Consider the following 15,533-nt stretch of genomic DNA (forward strand, 5'->3'; position numbering starts at 1 on the left):
ATCATGGTGAGGCAAGTTCCTGTTTATATGGCATTGCATCGGGTTCTCACTTTATACATGAAACCACAGAAGGGTTAGCCTTATCATATGTGATTCAAAATTGTTAGTATGCTTTTCAAAAAGAAAATAACTGTTTCAGAAATAGCTTTCCTGCTCACAGCTCTCAGTATAAAACCCAGAGCACCACGCACACACGCACACGCGCACACACACACACACACATGCATACACTCTCACTATCACACACACACACACACACATGCATACACTCTCACTATCACACACGCACACACGCACACGCACACACACACACACACACACACACATACACTCTCACTATCACACACACACACACACACACACACACACACACACACACCCTGCTGCTGTGTGTCTGAGTGTCTGTGCTGGAGTGTCCTGCAGTGAGAGGATGGCTGTGGACAGTGAGAGAGGACTTCTACTGCTGCTGCTGCTGCTCAGCACTGCTGCCCCCCTCACAGGTAAGGGCTGCTCTCACTGTCTCTCGCTGGCTGTGTGGATAATGACCCTAGAGTCCAGACAGCACTGGGCCTGGTGCCAGTTTGGGCCCTAAAGAACAGACAGCATTGGCTCTACTCTGGACCAGACAGTCCCAAGAAGCAGTTTGCTGTTTCTGCTGAGGACTTGCCCTGTGAAACATTGGGAGGACACTGACTGAAAAGACAGCTGCAGATTCCAATGAAATAAGGGAATAAAAACATTTCATAATCAGGGTATATTTATTAAATTGTTTATAAAACATTTCCTGGAGATGGAAAAAAATAGAAATGCATTATTAATGTAGTTGTAAACGTTTATGAATGAATTCCCTTCCAGGAATGAAAAAGTGAGAGCATCGAGAGAGACAGACAGCTACATCTTCAGAGTGCATGTGCGTTGTCATCTTGGCATTACCACAGATATGACATGCACATTTTTAACTTGATAAACATACATGAAAAGGGGTTAATAACTACATTCATAATGCATGAATGTTTTGTTCTTCATTATTAATATTATGATTAATTATATTAATTAATATTAATATAATATTATTGTGTCTTCAGTGTGCATATGGGTTGTCATCTTGGCATTACCACAGATATGACATTACACATTTTGAACTTGATAAACATACATGAAAAGGGGTTAATAACTACATTCATAATGCATGAATATGTTGTTCTTCATTATTAATATTATTATGACATGGATTCCATATGATCTGCTTCAGGTGAAGCCTTACACTGTGTTGCTGAAGAGTCCGAAGCTGCTCTTTCTGTCGGTCATTTTCCTTGTTATTCAGTAAACCTGTTTAATGCTTTTTGCCTAAAACTAACAGTAAACTGCCAAAAAGATTGTTGCATTAGTAAAAATACAATCACACTAATATTTTCCTCTAAATGTAGAAGTATGTCTCTTAAGTACCACACACACACACACACACGCCCAGGGTGACTGTATAGTCAGAGGAAATTCAAAAAGATAGACATTCAATTATCAAGGAGGGGAAGCACAAAACTTAAAACATAAAACAACATATAAAATAACATAAGTGGCGCTGTGGGTGGCTCTGAGAGGCGGGGCTCAGGAAAACAACCTGCAGTATTGTGCTGATTTATTGATATGACACTGCTCATGCTCAAAAGAAACAGACATACAAAAACTCTAATCAAAACCCTATCTCCTCTTGAGCCTATACTACACATATAGCACGGGTCCCTACCTGCATATATACAGTGAGGGAAAAATGTATTTGATCCCCTGCTGATTTTGTACGTTTGCCCACTGACAAAGAAATGATCAGCCTATAATTTTAATGGTAGGTGTATTTTAACAGTGAGAGACAGAATAACAACAAAAAAATCCAGAAAAACGTATTTCAAAAAAGTTATACATTGATTTGCATGTTAATGAGGGAAATAAGTATTTGATCCCCTATCAATCTGCAAGATTTCTGGCTCCCAGGTGTCTTTTATACAGGTAACGAGCTGAGATTAGGAGCACTCTCTTAAAGGGAGTGCTCCTAATCTCAGCTCGTTACCTGTATAAAAGACACCTGTCCACAGAAGCAATCAATCAATCAGATTCCAAACTCTCCACCATGGCCAAGACCAAAGAGCTGTCCAAGGATGTCAGGGACAAGATTGTAGACCTACACAAGGCTGGAATGGGCTACAAGACCATCGCCAAGCAGCTTGGTGAGAAGGTGACAACAGTTGGTGCGATTATTCGCAAATGGAAGAAACACAAAATAACTGTCAGTCTCCCTCGGTCTGGGGCTCCATGCAAGATCTCACCTCGTGGAGTTTCAATGATCATGAGAACGGTGAGGAATCAGCCCAGAACTACACGGGAGGATCTTGTTAATGATCTCAAGGCAGCTGTGACCATAGTCACCAAGAAAACAATTGGTAACACACTACGCCGTGAAGGACTGAAATCCTGCAGCGCCCGCAAGGTCCCCCTGCTAAAGAAAGCACATGTACAGGCCCGTCTGAAGTTTGCCAATGAACATCTGAATGATTCAGAGCAGAACTGGGTGAAAGTGTTGTGGTCAGATGAGACCAAAATCGAGCTCTTTGGCATCAATTCAACTCGCCGTGTTTGGAGGAGGAGGAATGACCCCAAGAACACCATCCCCACCGTCAAACATGGAGGTGGAAACATTATGCTTTGGGGGTTATTTTCTGCTAAGGGGTCAGGACAACTGCACCGCATCAAAGGGACGATGGACGGGGCCATGTACCATCAAATCTTGGGTGAGAACCTCCAACCCTCAGCCAGGGCATTGAAAATGGGTCGTGGATGGGTATTCCAGCATGACAATGACCCAAAACACACAGCCAAGGCAACAAAGGAGTGTCTCAAGAAGAAGCACATTTTCCCGCCTGCCACCATGTGACCTCCTCAACAATGCAGCCAAACCCAGTCATCACTCAAACACGCAATGAAGCAGTCAATGGGTAATCAAGCTGGGTGATACAAATCCCAGCCATGCAGAGGACTGGGATATTAAACTATTTTGAAAGAATTGTCAAGACATTGGGACATTTAATTTAAATCCAGGACATATGGTCATCATAGTCGTTCATGTTTGCTGTGCATTTATACCAAAAAAAGTGAATGTATTTTGTCACGGCACACTGTATTTCAGTCCAATGTAGTCCTTTCTCCAGCAGGATTTTCGTGATCTTTTCAAACACTTTTAAATATCTTACTGCTCCAAGCAATTGATCCCGTGTGGCACTTTTCACCTACATTAATAACTTCTTAAATGTAATAGTCTTCCCAAGGTAAACACACATTCCTTCTTGGGAAAAGTTTCTCCTGCATCTCTCGGATCGAGAGCAGCCACCATTACTGTAATTTCAAAACGCAGTGGCGTTGAGTCTGGCTACATAAGGGACATAACAGTACATGCCCCAGAGCAGTTTGAGACTCAGCCGGTATAATGTATGAAACAGTGCCTCCTGAAAATCCATTTGGGTACAGGTGGAGGTGCACCTGGGCCGTGTGGTAACGCCCTGGACTCGAACGGCCATGCTGAGGTGCATCTAAAAGTAGCCAGGGGAAACGGGGCAATTTAGTCAGCCACTCACAATCCCTTAATTGTAACACTTTATAATAAGATCCCCTATAAATGCTTTATGAAGCCTTAACAGATCATGAAGATCTAATTTACATTAGAATTACATTAGAATTAACAAATAGTTCTAAACCCAAGACAGGCTGAAGTATTTTATATATGGTTTTACTTACAACATAACGTGGGAAATATTAATTATAAAGAACAACATGTTTTGACTGGTAACACGCCTACACGTATTGATTGGAGTCTAATAATAGTAATAATAACAGGATTAATAATAATAATAATAATAATAATAATAATAACAATAATAATAATAATACATGCTTATTGGACACTTGCCGAATGCATACCGCCTCATTAATAGTGTACACCTCTATGCCATTGTCCTGCCAAGGCACACAACGAGGCTCATATGTGTAGTTTTGCAGACACAATATTGTGGACGTAGTAATCAATATTACCCAATCACCATACTTAACTGTACGTTTTCAACAAACATATTATACTACTACATTACTGCTGTGTGCCCAACAATACAAGGTCTCATCTACTCTCTCTCTCTCTCTCTCTCTCAAACACACACACTCCTCGCTCCCTCTCCGCAGTTCTACAGGTATAGAGCAGTCTGCTGCAACACAGTGCTGAGTCTTGACCAAAGAGGAAGAAAATAAAAAACACAATGTGAACTTCTGCTTTAGTGTGGAGCTGAATCTGTAGTGTCACTGCCCCCCCCCCACCACAAGGGGAGAGATGTTGAAATAAAGCTAAACTCTTCTGAAGTCACTGGACCCACATGGCCCATCTACCTCCTTCATGTCCATCAGCTGCCTCCCTGTCTCTCAAGAGTCAATATGCACAGCCATCTTTCCTCAACATATACAGATCCGTGCTCTTCTTGACCTCTGTGTCTGTGAAAGAAACACACTGTCCTTTGTGTTTGTCTTGTGAGAATTTTGAATTGCCAAGTTTAATTGAATCCCTCCCAAATTAAGGGGAACCTGGAAACCAGACTCTGAGCAGCTCCTATATCGTGGGTTGAGGTGACAGTTACTAGTTTAAGATATGAAACATGTTGAAGTCAGTCTAGTGGAGTTTGTTGTACTGTGTTTTCTCCTATGCCCGCTCCCATACCTAGGAATTCACTGCATTATGCCTTATCATTGCTAGTACTCAGTCCTCTCCTGTCCTATTGGAGCCAGCAGTAAAGGTGTTTAAATGTGTGAGTGTGTGTGTGAGTGTGAGTCCAATTATGACCTCACAGAACTGGAGGCAGTTTCTGCAGAACACAAAAGTCTGTCCACTTCATTGTCACTCAGTTTAAGGGAAACAGACATAAACTGGCAGGACCTGCAGTGTAAAGGAAGTTGTGTCACAGCTCTCAGTGCTCAGTATATTATTCAGAGTCCCCCCTCACCCGTCCTGCAGTGAGAGGATGGCTGTGGACAGTGAGAGAGGACTTCTACTGCTGCTGCTGCTGCTTAGCACTGCCGCCCCCCTCACAGGTAAGGGCTGCCCTCGCTGTCTCTCAGTGTGTGTACATTGTCTCTCGGGGTGTCTCAGGGTGTGGACAGTGTCTCTTGGGGTGTCTCAGGGTGTGGACAATGTCTCTCGGGGTGTGGACAGTGCTGATTGAGTTACTGTGTCTCTGCTGTGCTTTTGACACTTTTCTCACTGGAAGAGGGACTTTCTGAGAGTCTGATTTCTCTCGCAGGGGGGCAGCTCTGTGGATTCTTATGGACTGGTTTTGCATATTACTATTGCAGTGAGGATCAACGCATCTGAGGCTTATTTATCAGACAGGCCCTGAAACCAGAGATTGGTGTTCAGTTGTGTTGACAGTTTGACAGTTTGTCCCGCTCACTCCTGCTGAGGGGTTGGTTTGTGCCTTGCTGGTTAAGGGACAAGGTACTGAGCTGGACAGAATCTGCCACAGAGACACAAATAAGAGGAGAAAACACATATTGTTGAAAACTGATTGCTAGTCCATTGTTAGGCATTGGGAGTTTGAGTGTGAACAAGTCTGTGTGTGGAGAGTATGTGTCCGTGTGAGTGTGTGTTTGTGTGTGTGTGTGTTTGAGAGTGGAAGAATCTGATTGTATGTGTATGTGTGCGTGTTGGAGATGAATTATAATGCACAAAATGAACAGCACACAATGTCTTTAAAGTCACAGGCTAATGGAACCACAGCTACAAATCTGTGTGTTTTTGAGTGTGTGTCTATCTGTGTGTGTGTGAGTGAGATGATGATTATCTCCATTGAGATATATGAATGATGCATGCTGACAAATTGATATCAGAAGTTTAATGATTTCTGTTTGGGTGGGAGAATGTGATTTGATTTGATTTGGCTTATTCTCTTGGCAATGAGAATGATGGTCTGTAGCCAGGTCCAGACTGTCAAACTCCCAAAAGTGTGAAATGGCTCCCTGTGCCGCCTACGCAGTTTTTACGAGCGAAGTCTAGCTTGAGCTAGTTGAATGCCTGGATGTCCGATCAGATGTAATTTTTGGTAAGCTTCAGATGGCCAGCGTCTGAGAATTAATCAGGTGCAATGGTGTAGATGTAGGGAAGTTAGAGACATGTCCCTACCAATATTAAGGGAACGCTGAATTGTTCCTACAAATAATTCTGATAAATCTGAAATGTCAAGTAATTTTATCCACTCCAGAAAGAGTTAACTATGTCCAGATCGTTGCTCCTACTGCCTGAAAACCAAAATGCTAATGTGATCATCTTCGGCTTTAGGTTGTGAATCCTGAAGTCCTGGCACTTTAAATTTAGTGGCACCCTGGGATTTGTAGGTGTTTGGAGATCCTTACCTTTGGTTTGGGGCTCAATCAGCAGCCAAGAGAACTTAAAATCCCATAATGCATCACTTACAGCGCGGCTGACATCAGGGACCATGTTTTTAATCACTGAGGCGCGAAGGTGTATGAGGACTCGGGAGGAAAAGGTAATTCTCACGCTTTAACATAAAATAAAAACCCTGTCATTCTTAAATGGTGTATATTGTGACTATTTAAAACACAATAATAAATATAACCAGTATAATATTATCTTAATAGTGACTTTATATGGCAACCACTAGGTAGTGCTAGTGAGGAGACTGCACCATAATCCACTATCTATGTCCCTGCCGTAGGTGGAAGTAGACTGAAGAGACCCCATGAGCGGGTATATAGTAAGCGCCGGTAATGTCGGCTAATGTGTTTTAATAAGTTGCAATAAATATAATCCTAAGGCATCCATTGTGGTTTCTCCTTCTTATGCCGAAAACACCACAAACATGTACTATGTTAGTTAACACCTTGTCAATATATTGATATCCTCCTTCCTCCCTTTGTAACTTATCACTTGCTTGATATGTTTTGTATGGTGTGTAAAAAGCTAACTCCAACAGTGTAAAATGTGTATTATATTGAATGGACAGTTTGACTATTCAGGAGGCTGAATAAATGTAATATTATATAGGCTAGGGCTTTTTTTAAGTTCATTTAAAGTTAATATAAAAAGTGGGGTACATTTCAGTGGGAGGAATGTCTTTGGTGGCTCGGTGTTGTTTCACAGCTACATGGGTCATGATGTGTGTGTGTGTGTGTGTGTGTGTGTGTGTGTGTGTGTGTGCACGACCATGTGTTGATGTATGGAGTGAATCACTGTCAACATTCAAGAGCAAAAATACAGCTTCTACAGTGGCGTTTTTTATTTTACACCACAGCTCCACTCTGCGCTCTTTAATACCGTCTACCGTCTACAAGCTTGCAATTATTTTTGAGAGATATAGTCTTTTCTCACTGACAACAAACAACAAAAAATATTGTGTCCATCCAATTTTCAAACCAAACCTACTCCCTTGCACACTACGTTGCCACAAGTCACTGAGAAGCAAGATCAGATGTATGTTGTTTATTCTTTTAAAGTTAGGTAAGCCTTCTTCCCTGGTTTTTGAATTGAATATTCTTTGCTTCCGCACACCCTTCCATAATAAGCACTGAAATAGGCAGCAGCTCTTTTGCATTCACCAAAATCCTAGTTTTGACATGCAAGTGAGCGTCCTTTCGTGTCCAAACGGGAACACGCACTTATCCTCAGCGAAGTCTGGCTTAAGCTACAGAGCTAATTCAATCCGAGATAAGTGTTGGAAGAACTAAAATCCCGGATATCAGTTAGCATTAGTTTAAGACGGGACCAATCAACTTAGCCTGGATTTGTTAAACCACGTACGAAAATGTGCAGGTCCATGTTTGTTTACCTTGTCTTGAATGGATCATGTGTTTCCGTGAGATGTGCGGAGTTTGGAGGCTGTGTCGGAGCTCCCCATGTTAAAGGATTTCAGATCAGTCATGAAGTGTGTGACCCCCTGTACTTAAGGGATCGTGTAATGTGACTCCTGCACGATGCAAGACCAATTCTGTGCAAAATAGTCGTTAAGTGTGAGCTGCACACTGTTCTAAAAATCGGGTCGGATTGTAGAAATCGTGTAGTGTGAACCTAGTATTAGTCGACTACAAGCAACTGAGGTCGACAACACCTGTAATTAGTCAACTATTTGACTTTTTGGTGCTAGCCCTAATATATATATATATATATATATAGTACGTGTACTTGCCTTGTGTTCTGTTTGCCTCCCTATCCCTGTTGTACGCCGTTGTCCGGCTCACATCCCCGTCACTCAAACTCCACTGTCCCGTTTTCCTTTCCAATCTGACATTTCTGACTACTGTTTAAATGCCCCGTTTCTCCATTTCCGTAGAGCCGACAGAACAATGACATATTGTGTTGCTATACCGTTTGTTTGTGCTGAATGACCGCTGTTATTGTTTCCTTGTGAAAATCGCCTACTGTTCTCTTTTCTGTTTTGTTCGTCACATTTTAAAACTGTTAGTGACTTTGATTGGGGGAAACAGGTAAATAGGTGAGATACCCATGGGTTTACACGTTTGCACGTAGGGTTATATACAGTATTTGTCAAGCACATTAGATATTTAGGTAGGGGCGGTGATCTCCCCTTTGAATTAGTTGTCAGGGTTAGACAGTTTAGTTACTTTAGATAGATAGGGTCGCCAAGAACTACAAGTTAGGTAGAGGATACTCTTCTAGACTAGCTTAGACACTGTCCAGGTAGTTTCCCCCTGTGTGTGTTTGTTTAGTCTTATTATTGTCACGTCCGACTTGACTGTTGTACATAGTTGTATATACTCCCCTCCCCTTTGTAAATAAACCCTTTTTGTAGACTCTTAGTGTTGTTTTGGCGCTCACCTCACTACTGCTTTTGTGTCTTCTTTGTTATGTCACCCTCATTCCCTTACACCAGTCACTTTGGGTCGTAACAGTGTGATGTTGGCCTGTGTTACACTGTTAGTTCAGTGTGTGTGTGTGTGTGTGTGTGTGTGTGATGCTGGACTGTGTTGCACTGTGTTAGTTCAGTGTGTACTGTCTGTGAGATGTTGGACTTTGTTACACTGTGTTAGTTCAGTGTATACTGTGTGTGTTTGATGTTTTTGTGTGTTAGTTCAGTGTACACTGGGTATTTGTGTGTGTGTGTGTCTGTACTGTGTGTGTCTGTGCTGTGTGTGTGTGTGTGTGTACTGTGTGTGTGTCTGTGCTGTGTGTGTGTGTGTGTGTACTGTGTGTGTGTACTGTGTGTGTGTCTGTACTGTGTGTGTCTGTACTGTGTGTGTCTGTACTGTGTGTGTGTGTGTGTCTGTACTGTGTGTGTCTGTACTGTGTGTGTCTGTACTGTGTGTGTGTGTGTGATGTTCTCCTGTGCTTTCTCTCCCCAGCTGTATTCCTGTACTCCACTCTGGGTGCCTCAGTGACAGTGCCTTGTGACGGACTGACAGAATATCACAACTCCTATATAGTCTGGGTGTTTGCTCACAGCTCTGACACATCTGTAGAACTGAGCCGTGGTGGGATGATCACAGACACAGATCCAGACAGAGCTGGCAGACTGAGACTGGGGTCTAACCGTTATCTGCACATAGACAGACTCAGGACACGGGACACTGGAGAGTACACCTGTCATCAGCATGTCAATGGACACTTTTATGAATCTGGATCTACTGTTATTCTCTTCCTGCTCTCCAGTAAGTGTGCAGCGACCTGCAGGAGTTGTATAATGAAGAATGTTAACTGTTAATTGACAAGGGTCGGTGTGTCAATTGTTAATGACACACTGCAGTGTCACAGCTGTTCAAAATAAACACACATTATAAACATACTTCATTCTTTATACACACACACATACAGGTTAATTGGTAGTATTTATACCTTTTATTTAATAATGAGTGTGATTAAACTATACTGAGTTGAGCCCAGAGAAAACTCTCCAGATGAGAACGGACAGACACACATGGTGACACTCAGACCTTCTCTCAGTCTGACCTGCAGTCTGTACAGCCCTCTCAAGGCTGAGACCTGAAACAATAAGAGGAGTTAATTAGTCTTAATGAAACATGCTTCTTAATCTAAATTAATCATTATTTAAAATAATGGATGATGTAACCCAGAGTATATTTGCAGATGCATAACAGTTTACCTCTGTCTCTGTTCTCCAGTCTCTGCCAGTCCATCTGAGGGTCTGAGGGCCGGAGACAGAATCACTCTGAGCTGTGTGCTGGACTGTGGGGGGATGGTTGGAAACTGCTCTGAGACACAAGGACTGACTCTGTCCTGGAGGGACGAGAGCGGAGTCCCACTGAAGGACGAGAGAGACAGATACAGTATCACAGAGCTCAGGGGAGTCCACAGTAATCTCTCAGTGACACTGCGACAGTCAGACCACAACAAGAGCAGGACTTGTGTCCTGACAGAGCGAGGCGAGATGAAGACCTCTGAGTCCTACACCACTACACTCTCAGGTACAGACTCTGTGATTTATTTATTTCATCCTGCTCTTTCTTCACTCTCTTCTTATTGTTTCCTTCTTTCTTTTTCTGGTGTTTATCCAACTTAACACATGCTTATTTCTTAGCATGGCTTTTGATTGTTGTTATTGTTTATCTTCCTCTCCTTTCTTTTTCTGGTATTTTAATTACTTTTATCCATATGATTTTTGATGCTACATTTGATGTATTTTCTCACTTAGTGAGACATTGTTGGTATTTTTGGTTTGTAATATTGTAATTCAGGTAGAGATCACAGTGTTCATGTTTAACTTCTTCTTAATGTTCTATTTTTTGAGTATTTTCTTCTTATTCTTGCACATGATCTCTTCGTAGTATTTTTTTAACCTCTGCTTCATAATTTGTCCCACTTGTTCAATCCCTCTTATGTATGTTATATCTTCTTCTTTATCTTTTGCTGGTCAATTAAAAAAGTTATTGCAAAATGATTGCCATGCAACTTATGTATTTTCAATTTTTAACAGAAAAATAAGAAACTGAAATGATCCTCTATTTTTACTCATAATTAGAACTATTTATGAATGTATTTCACCGTCTGCAGGTGTTCCAGACGAGCTGTTCTCCACAGTGGGGCGGCTCCTGCTCTTGCCTTGTGTGGATCCTGTCAGTCTGGGACCAGGAGAGAGACTGCGGTGGACCTACAGACAACCTGTTTCCAGCGCTCCAGTCACACTCTACGAGTTACTATCCCAGTCTATTACACCTCTTAGGGGGAAAGACACACACAGTGGGAGAGCGGTGATGTCAGTCAACTCCTCACTGCTGATACACAATGTGCAGACAAGGGACGCTGGGCTGTACCGCTGTGAGAGACACAAGGACTTAAAGTATCAAAAGACCCACAGGAGGTTTGCTCTGAACACACTGTCAGGTAACTCAACCACAAATAATATCCTTGAGGAGCTGTAAGGGAAATTAGGAATTTAATATAAGATGAATTTTGTGTTTCTAATTGCTAAACTATAAAAAATGTTGAAGTTGTATAATTTATAATGAGCCAGATTAATGCAGATATATATGTGTTTCCAGTTAACTCAAACCCAATTGCAGATGTACATAAGGGCTTTGCTGTCAGCTTGACCTGCTCCCTCACCTGTGGGTTTGACTGTGTGGAAAACACTGAACTGACCTGGAAGAACAGTACAGGGAACAGTCTGCAGGGCGGTGCCAGTGAGCATAACAAGAGCACCATCAGCTCCCAGCTGGTCCTTCAGCCCCAGAGCTCTGAGAGGATTTGGTGCAGTGTGGAGAGGGAGGGGCTGGAGAGAGTGAGTCAGGACTGGACCACAGAGATTAAGGCTGGACCAGGTGAGGAACTGGAACTGTAGTCAGTGACAGAGGAGCTTCATATCAAGATATGAGACAGGACATTATCTGCCATTTTCCTGTCTGTAGTGACTTCAATGGATTGAGCTTCAATAACACTGAGATCACGGCTCTGAAATAAGAGATGAGTTGTCATCACCAACTTCACCCAGAAGAACTATTATCTCAATCCTCTAATGTCACCTCTGCCTCTAAAGACCTCTTCTGTCCATTGAGGACACACTATATATGATTGTTAATGTTGAACATTACTGTCCTGATTGAAGCTATAATATTGATAAGCTGTTTTCTTGGGCAGAAATAATGAACAGTTATCTATCTCTATAACTTTGCTCAGTAATTAATAGTTGGTTTACATTTCTGGAGGTGTCCTAGAAGAGGTGTACTGCACAGTGGAGGGCTCTGCTCTGACTGGAGTGGGCATTCAGAGTTTCTACAGTACTCTGTGTATCCTAATGTAATGTAAGGTAACATAATTTTAACATAATATAATAAAGCTGCCTCCGTTTCAGGTTTGGCAGGGTCTGCAGTGGAGCTGGCGGTGAGACTGACTATGTTCTTCATCGCTCTGATCGCCCCTCTGGTCACTGGAGCCGTGGTTTACACCAAGAGGAGGAGCAGCAGACAGACAGGTGAGTAAAAGAGCAGAGTGGCCAGTGTGGAGCAGGACTGTCCTACAGGCCGGACACTGCAGTGACAGAGCAGAGTGGTCAGTGTGGAGCAGGACTGTCCTACAGGCCGGACACTGCAGTTACAGAGCAGAGCAGTCAGTGTGCAGCAGGACTGTCCTACAGGCTGGATACTGCAGTGACAGAGCAGAGCAGTCAGTGTGCAGCAGGACTGTCCTACAGGCTGGATACTGCAGTGACAGAGCAGAGCGGTCAGTGTGGAGTGGGACTGTCCTACAGGCTGGACACTGCAATGACACAGTTCAAGCCAATTTCTGATCATATACAGACGGGTGACAAATGAAAGGAAAACCACCATAAAGTGTCTCAGTAAGGTGTTTGGCACCACGAGCCCCAGAACAGCATCAATGCTTTTTGGCACAGATTGTATGAGTCCCTGAACTCTACTGGAGGGATGGACACCATTCTTCCAAAAGAAGTTTTGGGGTTTTGATGATGGTAGTGGAGAGCGCTGTCTAACACGTCGGTCCAAAATCTCCCATAGGTGTTCAATTGGGTTGAGATCTGGTGACTGTGAAGGCCATAGCATATGATTCACATCATTTTCATACTCATCACACCATTCAGTGACCCTCGTGCCCTGTGGATGGGCATTGTCATCCTGGAAGAGACACTCCCATCAGGACAGAAATGTGTCACCACAGGATAAAGGTGATCACTCAGAATCACTTTGTCATGATTTGCAGTGACCCCTCTAAGGGGACAGGTGGACCCAAACCATGCCAAGAAAATGTCCCCCACAGCATAACAGCACCTCTGGACCCCCTCACTGTAGTGGTCCAGCAGTCAGGCCTGTCCCGTTCTTTTGGTGTCCCACTTGTCGTGGATACTAGCCAGTTGAGTGTCTTTGTGACTGAAGCTCATGCCATTTGTGCCCCAATAATGACCCCTCTTTCAAAGTCACTGAGATCCTTTCCTCTTGCCATCTTGATCCAAAATTGAGGTCAACTGGGCCTGCTCAGCATTTTTATACATGCCACAGTGCATGATAGGATGTTAATTGCTCAATTGTATCATGCAGTACACCTGTTCGGAGGCATCTGCATTCGTTATGTTCCTCCTCTCATTTATTCAGGTTTTTACTTTAATTTGTCACCCGTCTGTATATGCACACACATATATTAGTCATTGACATTCTCCGCGAAGCAGGGGCTTTAGTAGACGCAAGGAATAATCAGATACATTGGAAAACCCCTACGGGCTCGCACAACAGCTTAACACACACACCACGACACTGTGTGTCTGCAGAGAGATGCATCTGGTACAAACCGCTAGAAGCTGGTCTCTCTATGTGATCTTTGGTAACCCCGTGTACGGGGGGGGGGGGGGTATTTGGGGCCTCTTCACATACACATAAGTATATACACAGAGAGATGGAGATGTACCATGTATGTTTGTATTAAATCTAATCACCACAATAATGGTGCTGCTTGTCCAATGATCCCTTGCCTCCTCCTGACTATACTCTACTCTGATTGGGCCCCACAGAAGCAGTGCCACAATGGATGGAGATGACCTCACATGGCTGATTTCCTGTCCACCCCGCTATCTCCTCCCTCTGCCCTCGATGATGAGTGAAAACAGTTCCGGACAATTCCTGGGCAAATGTTGCTAATTTTTGTTCCTGTGAAATACACATAATGCTGTGGTTTCCATTATGAAACATATTCCCAAGACAGATTACACTGTTAATGTTTTATTTAGTGTGAAGTAGCGGTCAGGGCTCTGGACTCGGGAGTGGAAGGTCATGGGTTCAATCCCTGGATGGGGGCACTGTTGTCTGCTGTTGTACTCTTGAGCAAGAGATTGCTGCAGTCAAAACCCAACTGTATAAGTTGGTAAATTGTGTGTGAAAATAACCTGATATATTCTAACATCTACTCAGAAACTATATCATAAAAAATGTTTGTGTGTTTATGTTTGCATTGACACTATTCACATTACCTTATTATATCTGTGTGGTTTAGTGTAAATATAGTCTAAATAGTGTACCTGTATAACCCTACCAATAAGGCACTGTTGAAATTGGGATTGAATGCCATATCTGTCTATGTGATGTCTCTCTGCATCGGTTTGTTTTTAGATAGATAACTAGGGCTCTGCTGTAGCTGTTTTCAAATGCCTTGATTTAACTGCATATTATTTTGTTGTGATTTTTAAAGACAACAATGATGATGATGATTCTGTTTTTCCAATAAATACTTCTTGATCCCCACAGAGGAAATGTCACAGACGTGATTTTGTCTGTGCTGTGTTTGGTTTTCATTTGTATCTTATATTCACGTGTTTTTGTTATGCTTGAATACAAATCACTTCGTCTTTTACATTTAATATTCACTGTTTGAATTATTTCATTCCTTACTTTTTGTTCTCTCACAGTCAGTTTGATGAAAAGGCAGGTGTTGGAGCTGTGCATCCCCTGCAATCCCTGTGCGGACCTGGACTCACAACCCCACCTGTCTGGCTGATTCCTTCTTTAAAGACTTACCTGTGTGACTGCACTTCTCCACACACACAACTAGGCGCCACACAGTCCTAGGGGAGAGATATGAGACCGAGGGTCTTTGGAGCTCGGCTCAAGGTCCCATTAGCCCGGAAGAATGGGTACAAAAAATCATTTGTGCCCTCTGCGGTGGCTATTTTGAACAATTATATTATTTATATATATATATATATATATATTATATATTATATTATATTATTAAAAAAGCCTTCCCCCTTCAGCCCATGAGCACTGCTATTGGAAATGTATTTTTATGTATTTTATGTATTTTAGGTGTTTTTTATTGTTGTCCTGTGTTGTGTTGCCAGAATGCCGAAGACATATTTCCATTTTATGTAAATTTAATGGACAATAAAGGTTTCTAATCTAATCTAATCTAATCTAATCTGTTACTTACCGCATCATTGCTGAGTCCGCTGTTTTCTCTCCAGTATTAAACCGTCCAGAATAATGCAGTCAGTGTTGTTGGTGGATGCTCCACTTCATGGGTGCGC

At 42.6% G+C, this 15,533-nt stretch overlaps 1 protein-coding gene across 1 annotated transcript; it reads left to right on the forward strand.

The window, feature by feature from the left end:
• Window positions 1-5,042: 5,042 nt before the first annotated feature.
• On the forward strand, window positions 5,043-15,195 carry LOC136771907 (uncharacterized). The gene is made up of 7 exons (XM_066724472.1): window positions 5,043-5,115; window positions 9,397-9,702; window positions 10,174-10,476; window positions 11,063-11,392; window positions 11,572-11,829; window positions 12,360-12,479; window positions 14,025-15,195. Exons 1-7 carry the CDS (start codon window positions 5,046-5,048, stop codon window positions 14,063-14,065), a joined length of 1,428 nt encoding a protein of 475 aa, XP_066580569.1. The 5' UTR covers window positions 5,043-5,045; the 3' UTR covers window positions 14,066-15,195.
• The last annotated feature ends 338 nt before the right edge of the window (window positions 15,196-15,533 follow it).

Source organism: Amia ocellicauda, chromosome 15 (genome assembly GCF_036373705.1).
Source record: "Amia ocellicauda isolate fAmiCal2 chromosome 15, fAmiCal2.hap1, whole genome shotgun sequence".
NCBI lineage: Eukaryota > Metazoa > Chordata > Actinopteri > Amiiformes > Amiidae > Amia > Amia ocellicauda.